A 26,980-nucleotide genomic window follows, 5' to 3' on the forward strand; every position below is an offset into this window, starting at 1 on the left:
CGTGAGCCACTGCCCGTGGCCCAGTGTAATTGTTACTTGTATTGTGTATGACATTCTCTAGTTGGTATTTTATGCTTTCCTTGAAAAGTCTCGTTTTGATAGAGAATATTTTCTGCCATTTTGTCTAGTTCATTTTTTTTTTCTATTACTGTGAGTTTAAGTAACCTTTTATAGCCAGTAAGATAGCCCATTAAGCCCATTATACTTCCTTGGTGGTTGATTTTCCCTCTTCTGCGTACATAGGAAATGCTCGGAACTTCTTTACGTTTTTCAAACACAGCTGGCTCTGAAACTGCTCCAGTGTCTGAAAGTGACGGATGCGCCTCATTTCTATGGCCTGCCGTCCCTTGAGCGGACCTTACGAGGGATGGCTAACCTCACTGCGTTTCCGGGGTGGAGCTCACACTCCCCTCTCACAGAGCCTCTCGATATCTGTGTGAAGTACTTGTCAGGTCTCCTTGAGGTAAGTAAAAATAACGCCCCCCCGCCCATGGTACTTATTTACTATTTATTGATTGCTTTTATTTTGTGTCAGACCACAAGTGCATTTTATGTTACTCTATTCAATGTAGAATATTATGCATTGTTTATATAAGTCATAAATAGTGAAATGTTTTAGTGATTTTTATTAATTGATAAGGAAGATCACTTTTGTAATACCCTGATTTTCAAAAAAATAAATGGAAACTTTTGACGCTCAAAGGAAGTGTTCACTAGAGCATTTCAGATTTTGGATTTTTGGATTAGGCCTGCCGTCCCTTGATGCTCAACCAGTAAGTATATGATACAGTATTTCAAAATCCAAAGAACACAAAAATTCAAACACTTCTGGTCCCAAGCATTTGGTATATGGCAAACTCAGTCTGTACAATGTTAAAGGATATTTGTTGTTTCTTTTTATTCCAGTTTGTGCAGTTTTAGATGCTACCGCTATGAACATTCTTACCTTTTGGTGAAAATGAGCATCTTTTTTGAAATTTTATCTTCTGTTACTGAAATATGTAAATACAGCCAATTTTTATACATTGACCATGTATCCAGCAATTCTTATTTCCAATATCAAAACAAAAACCTTTAATTTTTCACCCTTCAGTATGCTGCTTATAGTTTTTTTTTGTCAATTAAGAAAAATCAAATAAAGGAAGTTTTCTTTTGTCCTGTTTTGCTAGGAGCTTTGTTTTTTAATTCATAATTATATATTGCTTTTTTCTGTATCTTTTAGGATAATCACACGATTTTTCTCTTATATTCCATTATTGATTGATTTTAAAATGTTAAACCTTGCATTTCTGGAAACATTTCAGTTAGGTTGTGATGTATTATTCTTTTTATATATTAATGGATTTATTTTCTCAATTTTTTAGAATTCTGAAGTTTTTAGAATTATTCTACCTATTTCCTCATGTAAAAATGTTTTTCGAATTTTGCATCTTTTTTCTCTTAAAGAATTTGTTAAGTTTTTAATATCAAAATCATTCCATTCTTATGACTAAAATGGGGGAATGACGAATTAATGCAGCAGGGAGATTCTAAGAACATGACATTTTCAACCATTTTAACTCTTTTCCTTTATATAACTTTTTTTTTTTTTTTTTGGAATAGCTGATTTGCATTAATATGATTTTGTTCTCTAGTGTTAGATAGAATTTGATTGTGAAACAATCTTGGCTTGCAGTTTTCTTTTTGGGAAGATAGTAAATTATGAAATGACTTTTTTTTTTTTTTAATATAAAGACAGTATCTTGCTCTGTCGCCCAGGCTGGAGTGCAATGGCGCAATATTGGCTCACTGCAACTTCCGCCTCCCGGGTTCAAGTGATTCTCCTGCCTCAGCCTCCCAAGTAGCTGGGATTACAGGTGCCCACTACCACGCCCAGCTAATTTTTGTATTTTAATAGAGAGTGTTTCTCCAGGTTGGCCAGGCTGATCTCGAACTCCTGACCTCAGGTGATCCATCTGCGTTGGCCTCCCAAAGTGCTGGGATTACAGGTGTGAGCCACCCTGCCCAGCCTGAAATGACTTTTTAAATAGATCTAAAATCATTCAGAGTTTCTTTTTATGTGTTTCAACCTTAGTAAGTTGTGTTTTTGTAGAATTTAAAAACTTTTTATCTCATTTTAAAAATTATTAGTGTAAAGTTATTCATCAAATCATCTTACTTTTTACATGTCTGCTGAATCTGTGGTGAGGTCCCCTTTCATTCCAGACATTAATTCTTCCTTTCTCAGTTTTTCTTGATTTGTCTTCCTAATAGAATGAACCTTTGGCTTTGTTGATTCTCTGTTTAACATTTTTCTCCTGTTTTATTTCTGCCAATATTTATTATCTCCTACTTTTAGTTTAGTTTGCAGGTCTTTTTCTAACATTTTAAGGTAGAGGCTTATGTCATTGATTTTTTTTAAAATCTTTCTCAAATGTGCATTTTTTAGCTCTAATCCTCTAAGCATGGCCTTATGCCATGTTTTTACTATCATTAGGTCAAAATATTTCTGTTGTGATATAATAAATATGACAGTGATATGGTTGTACATAGTTCTGTGAGAACAGCCTCATCACAGTGGCCTGACAATTTTACATGTCTGCCGTTGGGCTTCATAGACAAGGCATAACCACAGCTGATCTAAATCTTGGCAGAATTTCCCATGATCCTTCTGGAACATGAGAATATGAAAGGCTTATGAGCAGCTGACTATGCAAGGTTGATTCTCATTTATTTCACTGTCTATTAGGAAGTGAGGAGCCTGTTATTGGTTCCTAGGTTCCGATGAGCACTGGGCTTTCTGCCTTGCTCTCCTTGGGGCATAACTACAGGTTATAAAACTGCTTTACTGCAACTTGGCATGGACTTCTCAGCAACAGAGTGTCCTACATCTGTGTTATAGTCATCTGGCCCCTTTGTTTCAATATCATCCTGTGCAAGGGATACTAGGAGCTGGCACCTTTGACTGTTTTTGCTTTTGCTGTTTATGTAAGTAATAAACTGTCTGAATCTAAAAAGTACTCATTGTTTTCTTCCTGGACAAATCTGTCAGCCTTGTTTTGATTGTTAACCGTGTTAGGACCTCGAGAATAACTCTTGTAGGAAGCATTGTAGAGTTAGATTTTGAAAGATAAGTAAATTGATAGCGATAGGAATAGACATTCTAGACATGGAATTCTCTGATAAAATTGTATCTGCAACCTCCTGTTTTTTTTTTTTCATGCTGTGGGTGCCTTCTTGCCATTATATAGTCTCTACCTACTGCCAGATTATTTTTCAGAAACATAAATTTTTCAGTCCAGACTTCTTTTCAAGAGCGTAAGTCTCAATAATTTTGCATTTTGAGTTTTGTCTCCATTGTAGTTTTTTCCCATGTCTCTGAATTTTCAGTTATATCTGGCTGTTTTTCCAAAATAAAAATGCGTTTTAAAAAGACTACTTCTCTCATATAGTTTCCTCTCTTTTAGGGGTGGCAATCTGTACAAAAAATTTAAGCTCTAACTTATTTATTTCCTTTTTAAGGAAAAGGCTTCCTTTTGTAAACCTTTTCTTATTCTTCCAAAGTTGGATTCTTACCTAATGTTGTTTGGCCTTTCCTGTAAGTTATATACCTGTAACAATTTATATGTGGCTATTACTTAATACATTTTATTTTTATTTATTTTACTTTCTTTCTTTGAGACAGGGTCTTGTCCTGTTGCTTAGGCTGGAGTGCAATGGCACAATCACAGCTCACTACAGCATCAACCTGCTGGGCCCAAGTCATCTTGCCACCTCAGCCTCCTAAGTAGCTGGGGCCACAGGTGTGCACCACTACATCTGCCTGTTTTTTAAATTTTTTTGTAGAGATGGGTCTCACTATGTTGCCCAGGTTTGCCTTGAATTCTTGGGCTCAAAGGTTCTTCCCACTTCGGCTTCCAAAAGTGCTACTATTACAGGCATGAGCCACTGTACCTGGACCTTTATTTTGTTTTCTGCATTGATCTAGTAGACTGTGAGCTTAGAAGTATCATCTTTGGACTATTTCTACTATCCCATGGCTACTTCATTGACCTAGCATAGTCATTTGCTAGGTCATGTAAAAAAAAAACCATTTTTACATAGTGGTTAGTGAATCAGTTAATTAATATAAATGCTACATAATACATATATATTGGGTATAGTTTTTAAATTAAAATACAGTTTGAAAAACATTTTGGAAATGTGACATAAATGATTATAAAAATGTTTTATTTTTGTATTTTTATTAAATAATGATTTAAATAATTAAATAATAAAAAAATTTATTTTATTAAATAATGATTTAAATAATATATATATACACACACATACACACACACATTCAGTGTAAATCATACTTTGGTCTTATCTAGAACTTTTTTCCAAAAACACATATTGTATTTTAAAACAGATTTAAAGGTTATAAATACTCTTTGCTGTACTATAAAATTTAATATGAATTTTACTGGAGTCCCTTTAATAAAATAAATTTCATTTTTAAAAGTATAAATATTGAAAATGGATCAACTCTCAGTATACCAATTAGTTATTTTATGCTGTCTATGATCAGAAATGTATGAATTTTTAAAAACTGGTGTATTAAAGAGTTAATGATAATATTTCTTAGAAAGTCAGCCCCTCTAGTGCATTTAAAATATAATTCAGTTAGTCTAGCTAATGGCCTGTCTATCTCATTAGGTTTTTCAAAAAAACAACTCCTGGATCCAGTGACCTTTTGAATGGTATTTCATATCTTGATTTCCTTCAGTTCAGCTCTGATTTTGGTTATTTCTTGTCTTCTGCTAGCTTTGGGGTTGATTTGTTTTTCTCTAATTCTTTTAGTTGTGATGTTAAGTTGTTAATTTGCGATCTTTCTGACTTTTTCATGGAGGCATTTAGTGCTATGAATATCCCTCTTAACACAGCCTTAGCTGTGTCCCAGAGATTCTGATGTGTTGTAACTTTCTTCTCGTGAGTTTACCTGTGTAACAAACAATTCACATGTACCCCTGAACCTAAAAGTTTAAAAATTGGAAAAAATACATAATTCAACCTATAACTACCTAGTTTATAGCATTTTTTGTAATGTAATTTATAAATACTGTACTTACAAACCTTTTACAGAGTCTGTCTCCTCTAGAAAGTGAGTTTTACTGTTTGAAATCAGGAATAGGTGAGGACTTGCCACAGCGGTAACTAAAGAAGCAGTGAAGTGTTGCCCCATTTATGTTTAGAAACTATCAGAAGTGCTTTTGTTTTAAAATTATGTGCAAAGACTTTAGATCACACCTATGTTTCAAATACCAGAAATTGAAAAAAGGGCTTAGTTCTAAGTAAGAAGTGTAGTCAAAAAGGCAATAGTCCATTCTGTGTTCAGTTGTCTTTGAGGTAATACAACTTAGTAACAGTTTGTTAGCTATAGGATACATAAAAAGCACAGTCCCTGTTATGTAATGTTTCACAGTTATAAAAATTTTGATTAGCAAATCTTGCTTTGGTTTAAAAAGGAGTTTGTTTCATGCTTCATAAACCATGTTGAGCAGAAAATCTTTATGTCTTCATGTTAAATGGCAGTAAAATATTAGGAAGAAATCTGTCGCTTTTGTTAGCAGTTGTAGCAGGGTAACATTTACTCTTGGGACTATCTGCTTAATTTATTAATTACATAAACAGGTATCCCTATTGTACTACTAATGACTAAATTCATCTTTTAAAGAATAGAGTAAGGCTTATTGAGCGAATATTGAAACAAAGTCATTGTTGGTCCAAATGATTTGCTTCATAGTTACTTAGTAATTAAAGCTGTTTCCTTTTTGGGAGGGAGCCGTATTTCTAATAAAAGATTAGCTTGTTTCTGCACAGTGAAATTTGAATATGAGTATTTACTTTTTGTAGCTGTGAAATGAGACTTTTTAACAAAGCATGATTAATTATGATAGGTGAATAAACTATGATAATTAAACCTTTAAATCAGATACATGATGTATAATTCCAGAGGTCTGACAAAAATATCAAGTAGAAAAAAATATTGGCAAAGTTCTTGACTTGTCATTTATAAGCTAGAATTAAAAATCATTACACAGCTAACAGACGTTAGATATCTCCAAAGATGACTTAGAGGAAGATAATAAGGACCTGATCATTTAGATATTTTATCTTTAAAATAGTCACTTAAAATTTTAAATTTTTGACCTTGGGGAAGGGGCAGCTGTGGACGCAACTTCATCAAACTTAAATGTTCCTCCTGCTGGCTCTGAAGAGAGCAGTGGATTTCCCAGCACAGCACTCAAGCTCTGCTGAGGGACAGACTGCCTCCTTAAGTGGGTCCCTGAACCCCGTGCCTCCTGACTGGGAGACACCTACCAGCAGGGGTTGACAGACACCTCATACAGGAGAGCTTCCCTGGCATCTGGCAGTGCTCCTCTTGGACAAAGCCTCCAGAGTAAGGAACAGGCAGCAATGTTTGCTGTTCTGCAGCATCTGTTGGTGATACCCAGGCAAACAGGGTCTGGAGGGGACCTCCAACCAACTCCAGCAGACCGGCAGCAGAGGGGCCTGACTGTTAGAAGGAAAACTAACGAACAGGAATAGCATCAGTGAAAAGGACTTCCACTCAGAGGCCCCATCCGAAGGTCGCCAACATCAAAGACCAAAGGTAGATAAATCCATGAAGATGAGGAAAACCCAGTGCAAAAAGGCTGAAAATTCCAAAAATCAGAATGCCTCTTCTCCAAAGGATCACAACTTCTCGCCAGCAAGGGAACAAAACTGGACAGAGAATGAGTTTGATGAATTGACAGAAGTAGGCTTCAGCAGATGGGTAGTAACAAACTCCTCCAAGCTAAAGGAGCATGTTCTAACCAGATGCAAGGAAGCTAAGAACCTTGAAAAAAGGTTAGAGGAATTGCTAACTAGAATAACCAGTTTAGAGAAGAACATAAATGATCTGACGGAGCTGAAAACCACAGCATGAGAACTTCATGACACATACACAAGTATCAATAGCTGAATCGATGAATCAGAAGAAAGGATATCAGTGGTTGAAGATCAACTTAATGAAATAAAGCATGAAGCCAAGATTAGAGAAAAAAGAATAAAAGGGAACGCACAAAGCCTCCAAGAAATATGGGACTATGTGAAAAGACCAAACCTGCATTTGACTGGTGTACTTGAAAGTGACAGGGAGAATGGACCAAGTTGGAAAACACTCTTCAGGGTATTATCCAGGAGAACTTCCCCAACCTATCAAGACAGGCCAACATTCCAATTCAGGAAATACAGTGATCACCACAAAGATGCTCCTCGACAAGAGCAACCCCAAGACATATGATCATCAGATTTACCAAGGCTGAAATGAAGGAAAATATGTTAAGGGCAGCCAGAGAGGTCAGGTTACCCACAAAGGGAAGCCCATCCGACTAATAGCAGATCTCTCTGCAGACACCCTACAAGCCAGAAGAGAGTGGGGGCCTATTCAATATTCTTAAAAGAATTTTCAACCCAGAATTTCATATCCAGCCAAACTAAGCTTCATAAGCGAGGGAGAAATAAAATCCCTTACAGACAAGCAAATGCTGAGAGATTTTGTCACCACCAGGCCTGCCTTGCAAGAGCTCCTGAAGAAAGCACTAAATATGGAAAGGAACAACTGAAAAAGCATACCAAATTGTAAAGACCATTGACACTATGAAGAAACCGCATCAACTAACGGGCAAAACAAACAGCTAGCATCGTAATGACAGGATCAAATTCATGCTTAACAATATTAATCTTAAATGTAAATGGGCTAAATGCCCCAATTAAAAGACACAGACTGGCAAATTGGATAAAGAGTTAAGACCTGTCAGTGTGTTGTATTCAGGAGACCCATCTCACATGCAGAGACACACATGAGTTCGAAATAAAGGGATGGAGGATGATTTACCAAGCAAATGAAAAGCAAAAAAAAAAAAAGCAGGGGTTGCAGTTTTCATCACTGATAAAACAGACTTTAAAGCAACAGAGATCAAAAAAGACAAGGGCATTACATAGTGATAAAGGGATCAATGCAGCAAGAAGAGCTTACTATCCTAAATATATATGCACCCAATACAGGAGCACCCGGATTCATAAAGCAAGTGCTTAGAGACCTACAAAGAGACTTAGACTCCCACACAATAACAGTGGGAGACTTTAACACCCCACTGTCAATATTAGATCAACGAGACAGAAAATTAACAAGGATATTCAGGACTTGAACTCAGCTCTGGACCAAGCAGACCTAATAGACATCTACAGAACTCTCCACCCCAAATCAATAGAATATACATTCTTCTCAGCACCTCATCACACTTATTCCAAAATTGACCACATAATTGGAAGTAAAACACTCCTCAGCAAAGGCAAAAGAGTGGAAATCATAACAAACAGCCCCTCAGACTACAGTGCAATCAAGTTAGAACTCAGGATTGAGAAACTCACTCCAAACTGCACAACTATATGGAAACTGAGCAACCTGCTTCTGAATGACTACTGGGTAAATAATGAAATTAAGGCAGAAATAAATAAGTTATTTGAAACCAAAGAGAACAAAGACACAGTGTACCAGAATCCCTGGGACACAGCTAAAGCTGTGTTTAGAGGGAAATTTATGCCACGAAATGGCCACAGCAGAAAGGGGAAAGGATCTAAAATCGACACCCTAACATCACAATTAAAAGAACTAAAGAAGCAACAGCACACAAATTCAAAAGCTAGCAGAAGACAAGAAATAACTTAAGATCAGAGCAGAACTGAAGGCAATATAAACACGAAAAACCCTTCAAAAAAAATCAATGAATCCAGGTGTTGGTTTTTTGGAGAAGATCAACGAAATAGTTAGACTGCTAGCCTGACTAATAAAGGAGAGAGAAGAATCAAATAGACACAATAAAAAGTGATAAAAGGGAGATCAGCACTGATCCCACAGAAATACAAACTACCATCAGAGAATGCTATAAACACCTCTATGCAAATAAACTAGAAAATCTAGAAGAAATGGATAAATTCCTGGACACATACACCCTCCCAAGACTAAATCAGGAAGGAGTTGAATCCCTGAATAGACCAATAACAAGTTCTGAAATTGAGGCAATAATTAATAGCCTACCTACCAAAAAAACGACCAGAGGGATTCACAGGACCAGAGGGATTAATAGCCGAATTCTACCAGAGGTACAAAGGGGAGCTGATACCATTCCTTCTGAAACTATTCCAAACAGTAGAAAAGAGGGAATCCTCCCTAACTCATTTTTTGAGGCCAGCATCATTCTGATACCAAAACCTGGCATAGGCACAACAACAAAAAAGAAATTTTCAGGCCAGTATCACTGATGAACATCAATGCAAAATCCTCAGTAAAAGACTGGCAAACCAAATCCAGCAGCACATCAAAAAGCTTATCCACCATGATCAAGTTGGCTTCATCCCTGGGATGCAAGGCCTGTTCAACATACGCAAATCAGTAAATGTGATCCATCATATAAACAGAACGAATGACAAAAACCACATGATTATCTCAATAGATGCAGAAAAGGCCTTCGATAAAATTCGACATCCCTTCATGCTAAAAATTCTCTATAAACTAGGTATTTGATGGAACATATCTCAAAATAATAAGAGCCATTTATGACAAACCCACAGCCAATGTCATACTGAATGGGCAAACCTGGAAGCATTCCCCTTGAAAATGAGCACAAATTATTTATAAACTCTTTAAAAGGATGCTATAACATTTTAAAAAATATTATAAGCATATTCTAAGTTACAACTGTGTACTAAGAGGGCACTGCACATCTTTTTTTTTTTTTTTTTACAGACTTTAAAAGGAAAAATATTGAAACTAAGAATTTTTGTTTTTGTTTTGAAAAAGTACAGGATCTCACTCTACAATTTAGGCTGAGTGCAGTGGTGCAATCATAGCTTACTGCAAGCTCCAACTCCCGGGCTCAAATGATCCTCCCTCCTCAGCTTCCCCAGTAGCTGGGACTACAGGTGTCCACTGCCATGCCTGGCTAATTTTTTTTTTTTTTTTTTTTTTTTTAAGTAGAGACCTAGGTCTTGCTATGTTATGCAGGCTGAAGAATATTGTCTTTTAACACTGGCAAAATACCCATAACATAAAATTTACCATCTTATTCATTTTTAAGTATATAAACTAAAAATATTACAACTTTATAAGATAAGGATTCAATTCATATGAGTCAGTAGACAGTTATATATTTATCTTTATATGCCATTAAGAATAAAGCCGCCATGAAATTGTTTTCATTTGTTTTTCAGGTCATTACTTCTTTTTATGTGGAACGTGGAGGAAATGCTATGTCGTTCATGGGAAAAGGTGTTACAAAGAGCACAATTCTTTGCTTGCTTCACTTATCCCATGAGATGATGGCCCAGGCTGGGAGCTCGGTGAGCACATTAAAGCTGTCTGTCTTCTGAACAGTTGCTTGAAAGGGAATGTGCTGTGTCCAACACATTTCAAGCATATAAACTTGCTACATGAAAATGTCTCTTTTGACTTTTCTTTTTAGGAAACAAGAATGATTTTTGACTAGACTATTTCTTAGAAGTTGTATATTAGCAAATCTGAATTTTATTTGACATTGATTAAAATCTGCATTCACTGGAAAACTACAGTTTGTCTAAATCATGGGAAAAATAGCTTCAAAAAATTGTTATGTTTAACTTTTTAAGGAGAAACTGAGATTTTTTTTGTTTGCCTTGTTTTGGCTGAATAATGGATTAAAACCAAGTCTAAAATACATTTTTATGTTGTTTTCATTAAAAATTCATAATTGTTTTAACCTTCCTGCGTTTTATTTTTAGAAACTTACCTAGAGTATTTCTGTTTCCCTTTTTTCCCTCTAGGAGTGGATGTCACTTTGGTTCTTGCCTTTGGGTAGTCATAGTGAAGAACACATTCCTACTCAACAAGGATTGGCTTGGTTGATTCCATTATGGGTTGATCGGGACCCAGAGGTGAGTGTGAAGGAGAAGCAAGTGTATTGTGTTCAGATTAAAACACAAATGACACGGGGCCGGGCGCGGTGGCTTACACCTGTAATCCTAGCACTTTGGGAGGCCGAGGCGGGCAGATCATGAGGTCAGGAGATCGAGACCATCCTGGCTAACACGGTGAAACCCCGTCTCTACTAAAAATACAAAAAAATTAGCTGGGCATGGCGGCGGGCACCTGTAGTCCCAGCTACTCAGGAGGCTGCAGGAGGAGAACGGAGTAAACTCGGGAGGCGGAGCTTGCAGTGAGCCGAGATCACGCCACTGCACTCCAGTCTGGATGACAGAGCGAGACTCCAGCTCAAAAAAAAAAAAAAAACAACCATGACATAAAACATATATACATATACATGTTTATATTATGGTGTTATTGTAGTGACTCTACCTTCTGTTTTATTTAAGCCCTGTTTTAGCTTAGGCTGCCATAACCAAATACTACAGATTGGGTGGCTTAGACACAGAAACTTCTTTTCTCATAGAAGTTTTGGAAGCTGAAAGTCCAAGATCAGGGTGCCGGCATAGTCAAGTTCTGGTGAGGGCTCTCCTTCTGGCTTGTAGATGGCTACCTTCTTGCTGTGTATTCACGTGGCCTTTCCTTGCTCCATGCATGTAGAGCATGGGAGGGAGGGGTAGTGGAGAGACAGATTTGTCTTTTTTTTTTTTATTATAAGGTTACCTGTCTTACTGAGATAGGACCACTCCCTTATGACCTCACTAAACCTTAATTATCTCCTAGAAGCCCTATCTTCAAATGTAGTCACTTGAGCATAAAGGCTTCAACATATGAGTTTTGGAGGGATGCAGTTCAGTTCATAGTTTTCTACCCCTGGGCCCCTGAACTTCATGTTCTTCTTCCATGCAAAATGCTTTTATTCTCCCTCAACAACCTCAACAAAAGTCTTAACTTATTCCAAAATCAACTGTAAAATCTAAAGTCCAAAATCTCATCTAAATATCATCTAAACCACATCTGGGTAAGTCTCCAGATATAAACCTTCCTGAGACAGAATTCTTCTCCAAGTGTGAACTGTGAACCCATGCAAGTTATGTGCTTCCAAAAGATAATGGTAGGATAGACTTTCCCATTACAGAGAGAAATAGGAAAAAAGGAAGAAGTAATGGGTCCCAAGCAAGTCCAAAGCCTAACAAAGCAAATTCCATTAGATGTTAATCCTCAGGGATAGTGTTCTTTGGCTGGATGCTGTGCCTTACAGGCCCACCAGAGTGACAGCATCTAGATGGCTCTATGAGATGACTCCATCCTTTTGGCTCTCTTGAAGAGCGCCACCCATAAAGCTGTCTTCAAGGGCAGCCATGCCCCGGAAGCACTGGGCAGGGTCATCATCCTGGCCCACCGAAATCAGAGAGATCTTTGAAACTAAGGAGGAAAAGCCACCCCCTAGTCCTGTGGTGGGATTGGCAGCCTGGTGTTTTCTGAATCATTTTTTAGGTCATTCTTACTTTTCATTGAAGAATACAGTAGTCTTCCCTTATCAGAGGTTTCATTTTCCAAAAGCAGCCTGAAGATCAGAGTAGCCAAGCACTCCCTCACAATGCCTGCATTATTCACCTCACTTCATCTCTTTATGTAAGCGTTTTATCATCTCACATCGTTATAAGAAGGCTGAGTGCAATACAGTAAGATATTTTGAGAGAGAGACCACATTCATACATTTTTTTATTATAGCATATTGTTGTAATTGTTCTAATTTATTTTTAGTTATTGTTGCTAATCTCTTACTGTGCCTAATTTGTAAACTTTACCATAGATATGTACGTGTAGGAGAAAAGATAGTAGTTATAGGATTCAGTACTATCTGTGATTTCAGGCATCCCCTGGGGGTCTTGGAATGTATTCCCCATGGATAAGGGAGGGACCACTGTAGCACATGTTTGCTTACAGAATCCAGGAAGTCCAACAGCTTTCCTTCATTCTATGCATCTTTCTCTGTCCTCTTTAGTTCAAATTGGCAATGTCTTTGCTGATATAATCCCATCTCTATTCCTGGCTTCTGCTGAGATGTCTGATTAAGTCCATGAATTGCACCCGTGATCTCTTTCTTAAATGGTTATTCAGCCACATCCTCCATGTTCTCTTTAAAACAAGCTCTCATTTTTTTGCGCGGATCGGCTGAGAATTTTTCAAATCTTGTTCTTGTTTCTTTTTGCTTACCCATTCTTAATTCCTTCTTTAATTCATCTCTCTCTTTTTGCATTTTGCTATAAGCAATCAGGAGGAACCAAGCCACTTTTTCAACACTTTGCTTAGAAATCTCAGTTAAATATCCAATTTCATTGCTCACAAGTTCTGCCTTCCGCAAAACACTGGAACATGACCACAGCTCAACCAGTTTTCTTGCTACTTTATAACAAGGATTGCCTTTCCTCAAATAACCTTTTTTAAATAACACTGTCCTCATTTTTGTCTGAGATCTCATGAGAATTACCCATGTCTACGTTTCTGGCATCCACCTCAAAACTCTTCTAGTCTCTAACCCATTACCCAGTGCCAAAGTCACTTTCATGTGTTTAGGCATTTGTTTCAGCAGCATCCCCACTCCTTGGTACAAAAATCTGTATTAGTGTGCTCAGGCTTCCATTACAAAATACCATTGTCTGGGTGGCCTAAAAACGGAAATATATTTCTTACGCTTCTGGAGGCTACAAGTCCAAGATCAGAGTGTCAGCGTGGTTGGTTTCTGGTGAGGGCACTTTTCCTGGTTTACAAAGGGCTACCTTCTCACTGTGTGCTCACATGACCTCTCTTTGGAGCATGCACATGGAGAGAGATTGCTCTCCTTCCTGAGGCCACCATTCCTAGTGCAATAGGGTCCCACCCTTATAATCTCATTAAACTATAATCACCTAATAGCTCTTTCTCCAAATACAGTTTGGGGATTAGGGCTTCAACATACGAGTTTTGAGGAGACACAATTCAGTGCACAGCACCCTCATTTTCAATCAAATTTGTTCGAGTATAGATTGAAAATATAAAAGAGAAAAGGTTATAGTATCTATTACCTTCAGAAGAGTGGAAAATTATTGGAGAGGCTTAGCCATTTTGAAACAGTTGAAAAGGATCTGGAAATTATAGACATGCAAATTTAAGTGTCATGTAATGAAAATAAATTAAATGCAAAAAATTGCATTTACATTACAATACAAAAATTTGTATTATTTCTTTCCAGTTTTAGCCAGTTGTTTACTTTTTTGAAGCAAAGTGTGCTATTATAATAAAACCTTATTTATAGAAATATTTGAAATATATTTTTTAGTCACATTGAGCTTGAACTTACTACTTGACTATTTTATGACTGCATTTTTTTTTAAAACTCCATAGCTGTCATTGAAACTATATTTTTGGGTTAGAATTCAGAAATTTACCAAAACGTGTGGCTTGAACAGCAGTGGTTCTACAGCAAGCATATTATACCACATCAGTCTTACTTGGAAACATTTTTCTCTTGAAATAACTTTTGAGGAAAATATGAAATGCCTTGTAAAATGGTATTTTCCTCTTTGTTTAGAAGTTTTAAGAAAGTTAAAATCATTTATTTGGAAGAAACACTAAAAAATTAAGAAAGGTAGAACAAAGAATAGCTACCTTTTTTAGAATGAGGAATACATTGAAATTGTGTTCATAAAAGGTAAGTGCCCTGTGCTTTCCCTAGAAAAAGGCTTGCAGACTGCAATTTTTATGCATCTTTTTATACTCAGTTTTACTGTGCTTTGAAATTTGCTTATATTTAATTTTTCCTATATTATTTCTTGAATCGTGGAATGGAGGACACTGTCTTCTATAGATGTCTTTTATAATTTAGGATCATAAAACCAATGGCATATTTTTTTAAAGTATGATATTTATGTACCAGAAAAACTAAGAATTCTTGTTAGGAAAAGGGCTTATTTGATTCAACTGCTTTCTCTTTAATTTGAACAGGTGAGATTCACTTCGCTGGGGTTAGGATCAGCACTGACCACCCTTGAAACTGGCTGTGTGGCCTTAGCAAACAGTTGTCAGAATATTTCCGGTGGGCTCTGGGGAACTGTGGTGAACATTCTTCTGGACCAGTCAGAATGTAGTATGGTGCGCCGGGAGGTATGTTTGTCTTTTCTCATTTTTTCCTTAGCAATTCTTTGGGATAGCATCCATAAGCGATACTTGACTCCTGTTCAACGTGGTGGACTGACCGCTGACTGTGACTTCTTCTGCCTGTGAAAACCCAAACAAAATGACAGCAGAGGGTTTAAAAGGTTTTCATGCAGAGGAAAACCTGGAGTCCTTCCTTCCGATGAGATACAGTCCGAATATACTACATTTTAATGTGAACTTTTTTGTTATGCATTGAAAAGTAGTTCACAGGAAAAATTACTTTTATATTATCTCAGCATTTATGGGTCTCTAATATTTCTGAAGCTTTAGTGTAGATAAGAGGCTGTCAAAATAACTCTCTTTGTAGTATTTATCATATAACATGAGAGGGAAAAATAAACCCTGTTTTAATTCTTTCTAAATAGCTTGTGATTTGTTTTATTGCTGCTTTTATTAAGGTAATGATTCATGTAAATGGTTTTAAAACAATAATCAAATTGTACTTAGAAGCTTGTGAAAAAAACAGTAGCTCCTGGGTCCACCATTAGCCAGTCCCCAGTTCCAGGTTCAAAAGGCTAGTTTTTTTGCTATTTGCCTTCATGTTTTTAAGTAGTAATGCTTATATTTATGGCTGCTTCTTAATGTATCAACTTTAAAGCTTTTCTCTCACTTCCGAGTTACCATGGTTGGAAATGTCAGTTTCTTAGAATCCTCCTATTAATCCTGTCATTCTCCCATTATGCTTATATCATCTTTCATTAAGTAGACAACCGATGCTCCTATTCGTATGATTATTTAATTTGATCATCTTCAGGACCTACTCAGTCAATTTGGACATTTGTGGTTTGTATTTCTAGTTAGCAGGTTTTTATTGAAAGGTGTCTGTATGAGAGAAGGGAGAAAGTAGGGGAGAGGGGGGTGTGTGTGTGTAATCTGAAAGGGGATAATAGAAACCTAAAATTATGTTTCTTAAATGCTACCAGAATTTATGTTATACAAATCATTTTTTAATAAAGCTGAATTCTGAAAATAGGAAAAAATATATTTGCTGATGAAATAATTTCGTATACTGTTAGGTCATTACCTAACGAGGTCATCACCTAACAAGAAATACAATTTGACAATTCTCATAATGGCCTCTCAGCATGTGCAATTGACCAGAGATATGTCTTTTGCTATTACATTACAATATATTGGTTATTTCAGAGATGACAACAAGATGGCAGTATTGACCTTTTTTTTTTTTACATTTTCAGGCTGCGTTTATTCTTCAGAATCTCCTTGTAATTCCAATGCCTACAGAAATTATAAAGGATTATACTTGGCAGGTGGGTAATTTTAAACAATTATCAACCTAGTAGGTGTTTAAAATTAATTGGTGATAAATTTTCAGCATAAGTAGTATATTTAATTACTGATGAAAGTATATACAAGACAACAAGGGCCTCTTAAAATAGAATGTAGAATTGTTCTTATGCTGACCATACTTAAAAATTCTTCTCTATAGTGTTCAGAATAATTTAAAACAAATAATAATAGTTAACATATGTGTACTATGTTTTAGGCACTCTTCTAGAAATGTAAGACATAGTAAGTTGTATAATTGTTTGACTTGTGAGCTGTTACCATCTTCATTTTCTAAACTTAGGAACTTGGGCACAGAGAGTTTAAATAGTCTGTCCTAAATCACACAGCTAGTCAGTGGCACTCCTTTGCTTTGAGTCTAGGCAGTCTCTTACCCACTTCGCTATATTACTTCTCTAATTTAGTAATAATAAGCAAATTTGTAGATAGTTAAATATGTGTTGATGTTAGCATCTTTTTTTCCTTTTCTTGTTTAGTGCACAGTGCGGGTTATGGTTTATCTTGCTTTGGTTTCTGTTGGGTTAACTTTCTGTTTCATGTTCTGAACATCACATCAGTAAATAGTTACCTAACATTTTATAGCTTACATTAAAAAAAAAAATTCTAGCTTCATGGGATACATGTACATGTTTGTTACATAAGTATATTGCATAACATTACCCAAATATTGAACACTGTACCCAGTGGTAATTTTTAACCTCAGCCGCCTCCCCTACTCCCTCCTTGGGAGTCTCAGTGTCTGTTATTTCTATCTTTATGTCTATGTGTACTCATTGGTTAGCTCCCACTTACGCGTGAGAACGTGCAATATTTGCTTTTCCATTTTTGAGTTAGTTCACTTAGGATAATGGCCTTCAACTCCATGCATGTTGCGGCATTTTTAGATAATTTGGAAGGTGCAAAAGTACACTCATTGGGGAGATGAGATGTGCTGTTTCTCTGTTCTTTTTCCCATCCATGTGTTTTCACCTTATACATGTATATTATCATACTGCTGTACCTCACTCTTCAGAATCCTGTATAAATCTAAGGGTTTTTTTAAGTTTTAATTAGACTATACTCTTAGAGGAGTTAGTGAAACAAGCTGAGCTGTAGCAAGGGCAGGTTTCCGCGCATGACCCGAAGCATGAATCCAGGTGGTTGTCAAGGCCCAGGTAGCATTTAACTCTTGGAAGGCTTACCTCTCCAAACTTTACAAACCCAGGGTAACCCTACCAGTCATTGTAAATCCCAGGCTTGTAATTTGCTTGTAATTTCTTTAACACTGCCTTCTGATAATGGCTGCTTGTCTGCTTTCCATGTTGTAATAAAACCAGGAGACAAAACTGGAGGGAATGTGCAGGATTAATAGTTATATTAATAGTATAGTAGTTTTGGTACCTGTTATCCGGAGACTACATTTTAAAACATGTTTTTGGCTCAAATACAAATCATCTCTGCTCCCATCGTTAAACTAGTGACCCATGTACATGGATATAGTTGGTGATGTACTACCAATGAATTTTTAATTGTTGAAATAAGTATAAAGACAGAGTATCTTAAAGTTATATTAAAGTTCCTGGGACATTATGTTATAATACAGAACTGTATGTAGCTGTTCATATTTTTCTCTTACAAATTAAATAGTGAAGTTCCTGTTCTGCTGGTGGCATGCTTACTGCAGTTTGTTGCTTTTGTTATTCTCCAGTCTTCATCATGGAAATCATTTTCTACTAAAAAGTGGAAAATAGTTATTTAAGTTAGCTTTTGGAGTTTTGGCCTTGCCAAGTTGGCCAAAATAAAAATGTTGGAGAGCCACTGCAGTCACAAACAATACTTGATTACAACTTTTGCTAGTCTTAAGAAAAATTAGAGAAATAAGGACAATCTTGTATGCTTTTTAATAAACTCAGATTTTTCTTCCTCTCTTTTCAATTTTTTTTTTTTTTTTGGTTATTTTTGTTTGTTTACGTGTCCTTTCTTGGCAGTGAAAATAGTTGACTTAGTGTATCTGTCATCCAATTTTAAGAAGTTTAGTGGGGTCTGAAATTCCAAAGTAGAAACAGCTGCTGCAAGAAGGGGGCAAGACGGTTGTCTCTGGGTGCAGCCAGTGGGGCACATAGTCTTTCGCAACCATGACAAAGGGGCCACGTAGCCAGTATTTTAAAATTCACAGTCTTTGGTGGAATTATGAATAATAATCTTATTCAACAAAATGTTTCATTTACTTATTTTGGTGTACCTTTCATAGTATTTTGGAGGATATAGCATGAAGCAGCATGTTTAGGAGCCTTGTTAAAATTTTATTTTGGTTGAGGTAAATATTTGATTTTTTTTTTTTTTAACAAAGAGAATTGCTTCTATTGCTTTGCACTTTGTTTTCTTGCCTGCTAGTGCTCTTGTTTCATAGGCTTTCTGAAGCATTCTCTTTATAATTACTACTCCTTTTCCTCTCCTTCCCCTGCACACTAGCATAAATTCCTGCTTCATGTCATGATCTAGAATTGTTGTACTTGTTAGTAGTAGTAATATGCGTATATAAATTATGAATGATTTTATAGCCGAGTTTCCCTTTTATTGTTAGATGCCAGAAAGTAGAGCCTTTTTTATCAATTGTGACTTTTTCTGTATGTACTTAGAAAAAAAAAAAAAAGATGGGATCTCACTGTGTTGTCCAGGCGGGCCTTGAATTCCTGGGCTCAAGCAATATGCTTGCCTCAGCCTCCTGAGTAGCTGGGACCCCAGGTGTGTGCTGCCACACCCAGCTTACCTTCTAAGCTTTATTCATGGTTGCACTTTTTTCATATCTCTGGCTTTTTTTCTTTCTTTTATTCCTAGTATGCATTTACTATCATGTTACAATTGACCTTTCCTTGTAATGGTCCTTAAATCTTTTCTTGGATGAGATGGGAAGTAAATAATTTAAAACAAATTTAATTTTTTAAAGTATTAAATAATTTTACCAACCACTGCAGTTCCCATTTTAATCCTTTTAAAGACACTAACATTTAATGTCTTACCACTAAATTATTTTCCATATTTGCATTATTTCTTACCATTTAACTTAATCTTTCTATGTAGAATGTTTGTTTCTGACAGGGCTACATTTTTTATATTTTTAAAAATGTTTCTCCCAACCCCTACCACAGAGAAAGTGAGTGCTCTGTCTTGACTGATTCATTAAAATGTGCGAAACATTTGAGTTACCCTTTTGTTCTTAATATCGTAAGTAAATACAGTTAGAAATAAACATTAATTTTTGTAGCATAATTCCCCTTTTATTTTTCTGTGGATGCAGAAGCATACTGCAAGTGGGGTGGTCACCAAGACGGGGAGCAGATGAAGTATCTCGGCCTGGCTTCCTTTGGCATCCAGCACTTCTACCAGAGGCCTTGATACCAGCCCCCTGCTGGATATGAGAACCCAGTTCCTGCTGTATTGGTGTATCATAGCTCTTTTATATTCAGGACACTAACTTTTCAGAGGGATATTTATAAACATTGGTCTTGTTCTTGAGTCAAACTCAGCCTCATTCAAGGCTACATCCCAGCTGGACGTGGTGGCTCATGTCTGTAATCCCAACACCTGGGTGGCTGAGGTGAGAGGATCACTTGAGCCCAGGAGTTTGAGACTAGCCTGGGCAACATAGTGAGACCCCATCTCTTAAAAAAAAAAAAAATTTTTTTTTTTTTAAATTAGCCTGAGGTGGTGGCACACACCTCTAGTCCCTAGCTACTCAGGAGACTGAGGCTGGAGGATTGCTCGAGCCCAGGAGTTTGAGGCCACAGTAAGCTATGATTGTGTCACTGTCCTGCAGCCTAGGTGACAGAACAAAACCCTGTCTCTAAAAACAAAAACCCTACATCCTACATTCTCTGTCAGGGAGAGAAAACAGAGCCAGTATTCAATTGACACGAAACTGTATTGTGGCTCCCAACTGTCCAGTGGTTTTCAGACCAGTTTCCCAGAGTCTGACTAGGAGTTAGGACTCCTGAATGTGGATGGTTTCATAACTGGGTTTACTTTGAAGAGTAGTGTCACAAATCCGTATCCCTGAAACTTTAACAACCAATTTTAGAGTGGATTATAACAAGAAATCTATTGATTAGAGATGGATCATTGATGTAATTTGTCTCAGTTCATTTCTGTAAACATTTGTTGAGTGTCTAAATATTGGAGATTCATAGATAATCCAATTTAGTACTCTTGGGCTTATGGCCTAATAGGGGATGACATGTACCCAGGAAACCTTGTTGTAATTATTTTATGCATGATGATGGTAGCTTATGCATAATTTTAGTAATATTTAAGTTCTTTCCACTTGAAAATGATCTCACATTTAAATGTAAAAGGTAATGTCATGCACTTAAATAACGTAACGGGTTGTCAGTTTGTGATTTTAAATAAACTTGTTCATGCTTTAGTTACTTTCCATGTTTGTGATAGGACTTTGAATTGGTACATAGACTTTTTAAACTTTATTTTGAAAAAAAAAAACAGATTTATAGGAAATTTGTGAAACAATACAATTTTTATATACTCCACCCAGATTCCCCAAATGTTATTTTACACATTTACTTCACCTCTCTCTAGTGTCTTCTTTTTAAACTGTTCGATAGTTGTAGACATAATGCTTCTTTTCCTCTGAACACTTAAATGTGGATTTCCTAAATATAAGGATATCCTCTTACATAATCACAATAATAATAATCAAAATTAGGAGATCACTCAAGGTTTTTCAGTTGTTCCACTGCGGTGTTTTATAGCCAAAAGGAAAAAAAAGAAGAAGAAAAATCCAATCCTGGATCCAAGATCCAATTCAGGAATACACATTGCAAATACTTGTCTTACATATTTGCTTTTGTTCATTTGAAATAGTTTCAAAATGTTAAATATTTATGATCTTAACATATTTGAAGAATGCAGGCTACTTATTTTTTGTAATATCATTCAATTAAATTTGTCCTTTTCCCCAGGTTTACATTTGAGTTATGCATTTTTGGCAAAAAAACCATAGGAGTGATGGGTTCTCAGTGCATCGTGTCAAGAGATATTATATCGCTCTTTCCCTTTGTTGGTGATACTAACTTTGATTACTTAGTAGAGATAGAATCTGCTTGTTTTTGTCCTTTGTAAAGTTACAGTTTTTTCTTTTGGAAGGAGGTGCTCTGAGACTGTAAATATCTGTTTCTCATCAAACTTCCTTTCACTAGTTTTTTGTTTTGTTTTATTTATTTTTTCCATAGGTTATTGGGGAACAAGTGGTGTTTGGTTACATGAATAAATTCTTTAGCGGTGATTTGTGAGATTTTGGTGCACCCATCACCTGAGCAATGTACACTGCACACAGTTTGTATCTTTTATCCCTCACCCCATTCCCACCCTTTTCCCCCCAAGTCCCCAAAGTCCATTGTGTCATTCTTATGCCCTTGCATCCTCATAGCTTAGCTCCCACTTATGAGTGAGAACATAGGATGTTTGGTTTTCCATTTCTGAGTTTCTTCATTAGAATAATAGTCTCCACTCTCATTCAGACCACTGCAAATACCCTTAATTCATTCCTTTTTATGGCTGAGTAGTATTCCATTGTGTGTGTGTGTGTGTGTGTGTGTGTGTGCGCGCGCGCGCGCGCGCACGCTGCCATTCGCAGAAACTGTGTTGTGTGGTGTCACATACAGACACACACACACACACACACACACACACACACACACACACACCATAGTTTCTTTATCCACTCATTGATTGATGGGCGTTTGAATTGGTTCTACGTTTTTGCAATTACAAATTGTGCTGCTATAAACGTGTGTGCTAGTATCTTTTTTGTATAATGACTTCTTTTCCTCTGGGTAGATATCCAGTAGTGGGATTGCTGGATCACACTGGTAGTTCTACTTTTAGTTATTTAAGGAATCTCCACACTGTTTTCCTAGTTTTAAATTCCATTCATGATTCTTATCTGAAACAGTTATTACAGAATTGTTGCCAAATGATTTTCTAATTCCATCATTTATTTCTATGTTTATTACATGCTACTGTAAGGCAAGAACGAAAAGAAACTTTTCGTTCTTTCTTGCTTATTCAGTGAGTCACTTATTTACACCAGCATGAACTCAAGATTCTTAAGTTTGTTTAATGAGCTATAATCTGTTTCTATCATTATTTGTTTTAATGTTCAAATCATTCTAGCTTTGGCCAGGGGGAGTTTCTTCATGATGGTTCTCGTGTCTTTATCAACATTTGAGCCATTTCCTTACTTTCTGGTACAGCAAAGTGTTCTAGACTGTCCCAGTCCCATCCTGGAATCAGATACTTGCTCCAAGGGCTCTGATTTCTTTTCATGGAGAATGGTATTTAGAAACCAAGATCTGGGTTCTAGATGTATTCATTGTTCTTGGGGTGCCATTGCTTCTATGTCTTGTCAGTGAACAAAGCTAGTAATTGTCTGTGTATATGTTTTAAATAGTCAACTCATTTATAGTTATATATTATTTTGATATTTGATGTGATTAATAAGTATGATTTTTATCTTTTATTATGTTCATTGTGAAGCTTCATGAGTATTTCCAGAAGACAATGGGTACTTGGTAAACTGATACCATTGTAATGATACTCATATTTTACATGTAGTTTCAGATTTCTAATGTATTTAGGGTCATTTTTTATAGTCTTTGGATTATATTATAGCATTTTTGTTATATATCAAAATAATTCATTTTTCTTCTTGAAAATATCTCTTCTTAAATGTTATTCTTTGCTTCTAGTTCCTTTTCAATTATAGCTAATGGGTATGTTAGCACTGACACTAGGAGTATAATATGTGTTTTAAAATTAATATTCTAATTTATTGCATTCTTGATAAAGATGTTTTCAAATCAATTGGAGCTTGATATGACATAATTAATTTGCAGTTTTCTTTGTAAATGTGTTTATAATGGCATTCTGGTAATTTGAAGAGCTTTCTTACTTTCCTTCTCAGCTCTCCCTGGCAATTCAGCAGATGATCTGGCAGCACCAGAACTCACCTGAGGGCAAGGCTAGTGACGATACAGGCATCTTGAGACAGAGATTAGACCTGATTGCGCTAATTTCCCCACTATGCTAGAAGATGACCCCATCAATTACTGATGGATGTATGGAGCAGAGCCTAGTGTGTGCATGAAAGACTTCAATGTTCTGGCTCTTGAACCACTAGTTATCTGTGAAAGCCTGAGTCTGCCCGTCTTTTGTGCATATCCTGGGCTTGGCTCCATTATAAAGCTCTCTTAATAAGTGTAGAGAATGGGGATTCAGGCTTAATGCTTAGTTAAATAAAAAATAAAATAGTTTTTATGTGATATGTGCGTATTTCAGATTACTTGGTTTTCTTTTGAGCAGTTCAAAAATATTTTGAATGCACTAATTGAACTTATTAGAAGAACTTTTTTTCAACTAATAAATACATATGTTTAAAAAAGCTAATAGAGGTTATAGTGAGATTCAGTATCCCTCTCCATTCACTGAGACAGTTTTACCTCTGATTTTAATTCTTCAGGAAGTTACCTCTGTATATCTAAATAGCATGTTTGCAATAATATATTTATTCATATACTACTTAGTACCTAAGGATTTAGCTAATGTACACAATTTCCTGCAGATACCACAGTATCTCACAGTACCATAGTGGTATTACTGCTCTTATTTCTCCACAGGTCACACTTGCTCTTCCTGGTTTTGTTACCCACGCATCATATCTTTTGACCCCAACCCATTTGGAGATGAATAAGACATGGCTGAGATGTACCTGTCCTTTCTTCAGTCTTTCCTCTTCCAATTCTAATACTCATCTTTAATAGTTTTATTTTTACTTTTGCTTTGTGAGGGTTGATTATGTTTACATTCTCACCTGCAGTCTCAGTTTTATCTGTAGGTTGCTTCTAAAAGTTGAAAACCATAACTCACTACAGAGCCACTTAGTGGACTGTGATTACACTTTCTTATCTCTACTTCCAGGACCAACTCATCTAATACTCGGAGGAAAAGTTTTCTGGTGTTTGTATGTATGTATACATTTATATGTACACATATACGTGTATATGTGTGTGTATATGTAGATATAAAAAATATAATTTAAAAATTGATTTGGGTGATTTATTTTCCCTTGAGGTTCCTGATTGTTTTCTCTTATATTGTGGGTCCATATCATGTCTCATGTCTTAAGTTTTTCTAAGCTCTTAATCATCTTTTCTCTTCTGTTAGAACTTCTTTTCCTAGTCATAATTCTCAAAATGATTGTACTGGTACCTAGTAACAAGTGCATGAGAGATAAATATCACAAGTTCTTGCATATTTGAAAGTATCTTTAAATTGCACTGGATTGATAGTGTGGTTAGTTACCATATGTTTGGTGAAAATTATTCCTCCCAAGAATTTTGCTTCACTCTATTCTAGCATCCAGTGCTATTGATGAGAAGTTGAATTTTCATCTCTTTTTACTTCTGTATGGCTGATGTTTTCTTTCATTATCATCTCTTTATCCTCAATGTTTTAGAATTTTTTTTTATTATGTATCTTTTTTTCCATTTTTCTTGATATTTATTAAGCTCCATAATTTGAAGATTTGGATCTTCTGTATATTTTTTGGCTCTGTCAAATCTTTTCATATTTATTTCTTTTAAGATGAATTTTCCTTTTGTTGTGTTGTATTTTATCTTTCCAGAAATCGTAAGTCCCTTATTAGGCCTCGTGATTTTATTTTCTCTATTTCCTTTTGTATTTCCATATCAGACCTTTTTGTACCATTTTCTATGATATTAAATCTTTTGTTCATAAGCTAAATTAGCTTCTTCAATCTTGGTAGGCTAAATAATTTTTACCATGATTTATAAACAGGAAAAATAGAACAGATTCTACACTTTATTAGATAGATTTAGTTATATGTTTGTGTCTCTTATTATGACTTTCTTTGTTATCTGTATTTTCTAAGTCTGTGTTTATATTAATAGGAACTAGAAAATGAATTTTTAATTTATTGAAGGGAAAATATGATTGAACTAGGTTCTTTATGACTGTGACAATTTTACATATTTAGAGAATAATTACAGAAGTTCTAATATCATATTTACATGTATAACTTCTCACTTCTAAAATACTTTAAAACTAAAGAAGTGTTGGATTTTAGAAGACAGTGGGTTTGTAACTCTTGTCTTCCTAACAGATGGTGTAGCCATCAGCCTCAGTAGGCCTTGAACAGAATAAAGAATCAGCAGATTTAAGAGCTCTCAGAGAGCTGTAAATGCTCGTTTTTTTCTGTTTTCAAGATTTATACAGCTCACATTCTCTTCTCTATCTTCATTAAACTTTTGCAAATTTGGGGTTGTGGTAACTGATAGAGGAAGCATTCATGTAGACCTAATTTTGCAAAAGTAAGAAAAATTGGGTACTTTTATATAATCTGTATTGCAAAATATTTTTAAGTGGTTCTGTGTATCATTATAAAATATATTTTGAAAAATAGTTTTTGTACAACTTTGATTAATCACTTTTGATTTATTGAACTTTTTAAATGGAGTGAAGCTAGTGAACTTAGTTAAACTACAATTCTTGTCTTGTTAATTCCTTCCCTGTGTTATTACAACGAGGGCTCTAATTTGTGATGTTAAGCAGTTCATTGCAGATCTCTTGGGTGTTTGGCATGTTTTATACATTTTAAGTATGTTATAACTTGCCTAAAAGATAGAATTTCTTAAAACTGTGAATGTTAAGATTGACTCTGTGATTTTGGGTGAATACTTCATTCTATAGAATAAAACAAGGCAATGCATTAAAGGGCGCCAGTACCTGTAACATATACCTTGGTTAATACACAGGAGCCACATAACCCCATTCTCTTTGTATTTCTCTCTCTTTTACCTGATTCTTCTAGACCTCTACATTTAAAATAACAACAGTGACCACCATGTGCTGGCTGTTCTTTACAATAGTCTTATTTCTGATATAAATTGCTCTGTTTAGGAAGAGTAAGCTCACAGTGTTGGTAGATTTATTACAACACAGCAATAACAACTTCCTAGTCATAAAAGACATTGAATATTGAAGTAAGAAGTTTAATTTATAATGATGTATATAAATGTCCTTAAAAAGAAGTGTGAATAGAAATAACCTTGTTAGTGTAATTATGCCTTTAACTTGTGAATTCCTTTACCTTCCTGAAGAGTAAGTTAAAATATCCATCTTCTCTTGGTGATGGGGAGGGTGAGAGAAGAGACACACACACATCTTATGGTTAGAGGTCAACTTGGAATATGTTTTGAACATATCTTTCCTGTTGGCTCTTAGATTTCTTTGCTGTCTTTTACTTTGCTCTCTCTTATGGCCTGTTTTAAAATCTTAACTTTATTATAATTTCCCAGAAAACAGAAATACTTATAAACTGATGATAGGATTATTTGCAAACTTGAAACTTATCCTCATTGGTTGCTTTTTGCTATTAGATATTCCAGGAAAAGTAGTAAGTGACAGTGCAAAAAATTGTTTGGGAAAAATGCAAGG

At 35.7% G+C, this 26,980-nt stretch overlaps 1 protein-coding gene across 1 annotated transcript in view; it reads left to right on the top strand.

Moving 5' to 3' along the window:
- The window catches only part of RTTN (rotatin), a 202,905-nt gene that overhangs the window by 93,263 nt on the left and 82,662 nt on the right, over nt 1–26,980 (top strand). Inside the window, exons 28-32 of the mRNA XM_011968360.1 lie at nt 244–463; nt 10,279–10,407; nt 10,867–10,977; nt 14,954–15,112; nt 16,363–16,434. Coding sequence (XP_011823750.1) covers nt 244–463; nt 10,279–10,407; nt 10,867–10,977; nt 14,954–15,112; nt 16,363–16,434 — 691 coding nt within the window. The remainder of the gene's footprint in view (nt 1–243; nt 464–10,278; nt 10,408–10,866; nt 10,978–14,953; nt 15,113–16,362; nt 16,435–26,980) is intronic.

This window comes from Mandrillus leucophaeus, unplaced genomic scaffold (assembly GCF_000951045.1).
Source record: "Mandrillus leucophaeus isolate KB7577 unplaced genomic scaffold, Mleu.le_1.0 Scaffold84, whole genome shotgun sequence".
Lineage (NCBI taxonomy): Eukaryota > Metazoa > Chordata > Mammalia > Primates > Cercopithecidae > Mandrillus > Mandrillus leucophaeus.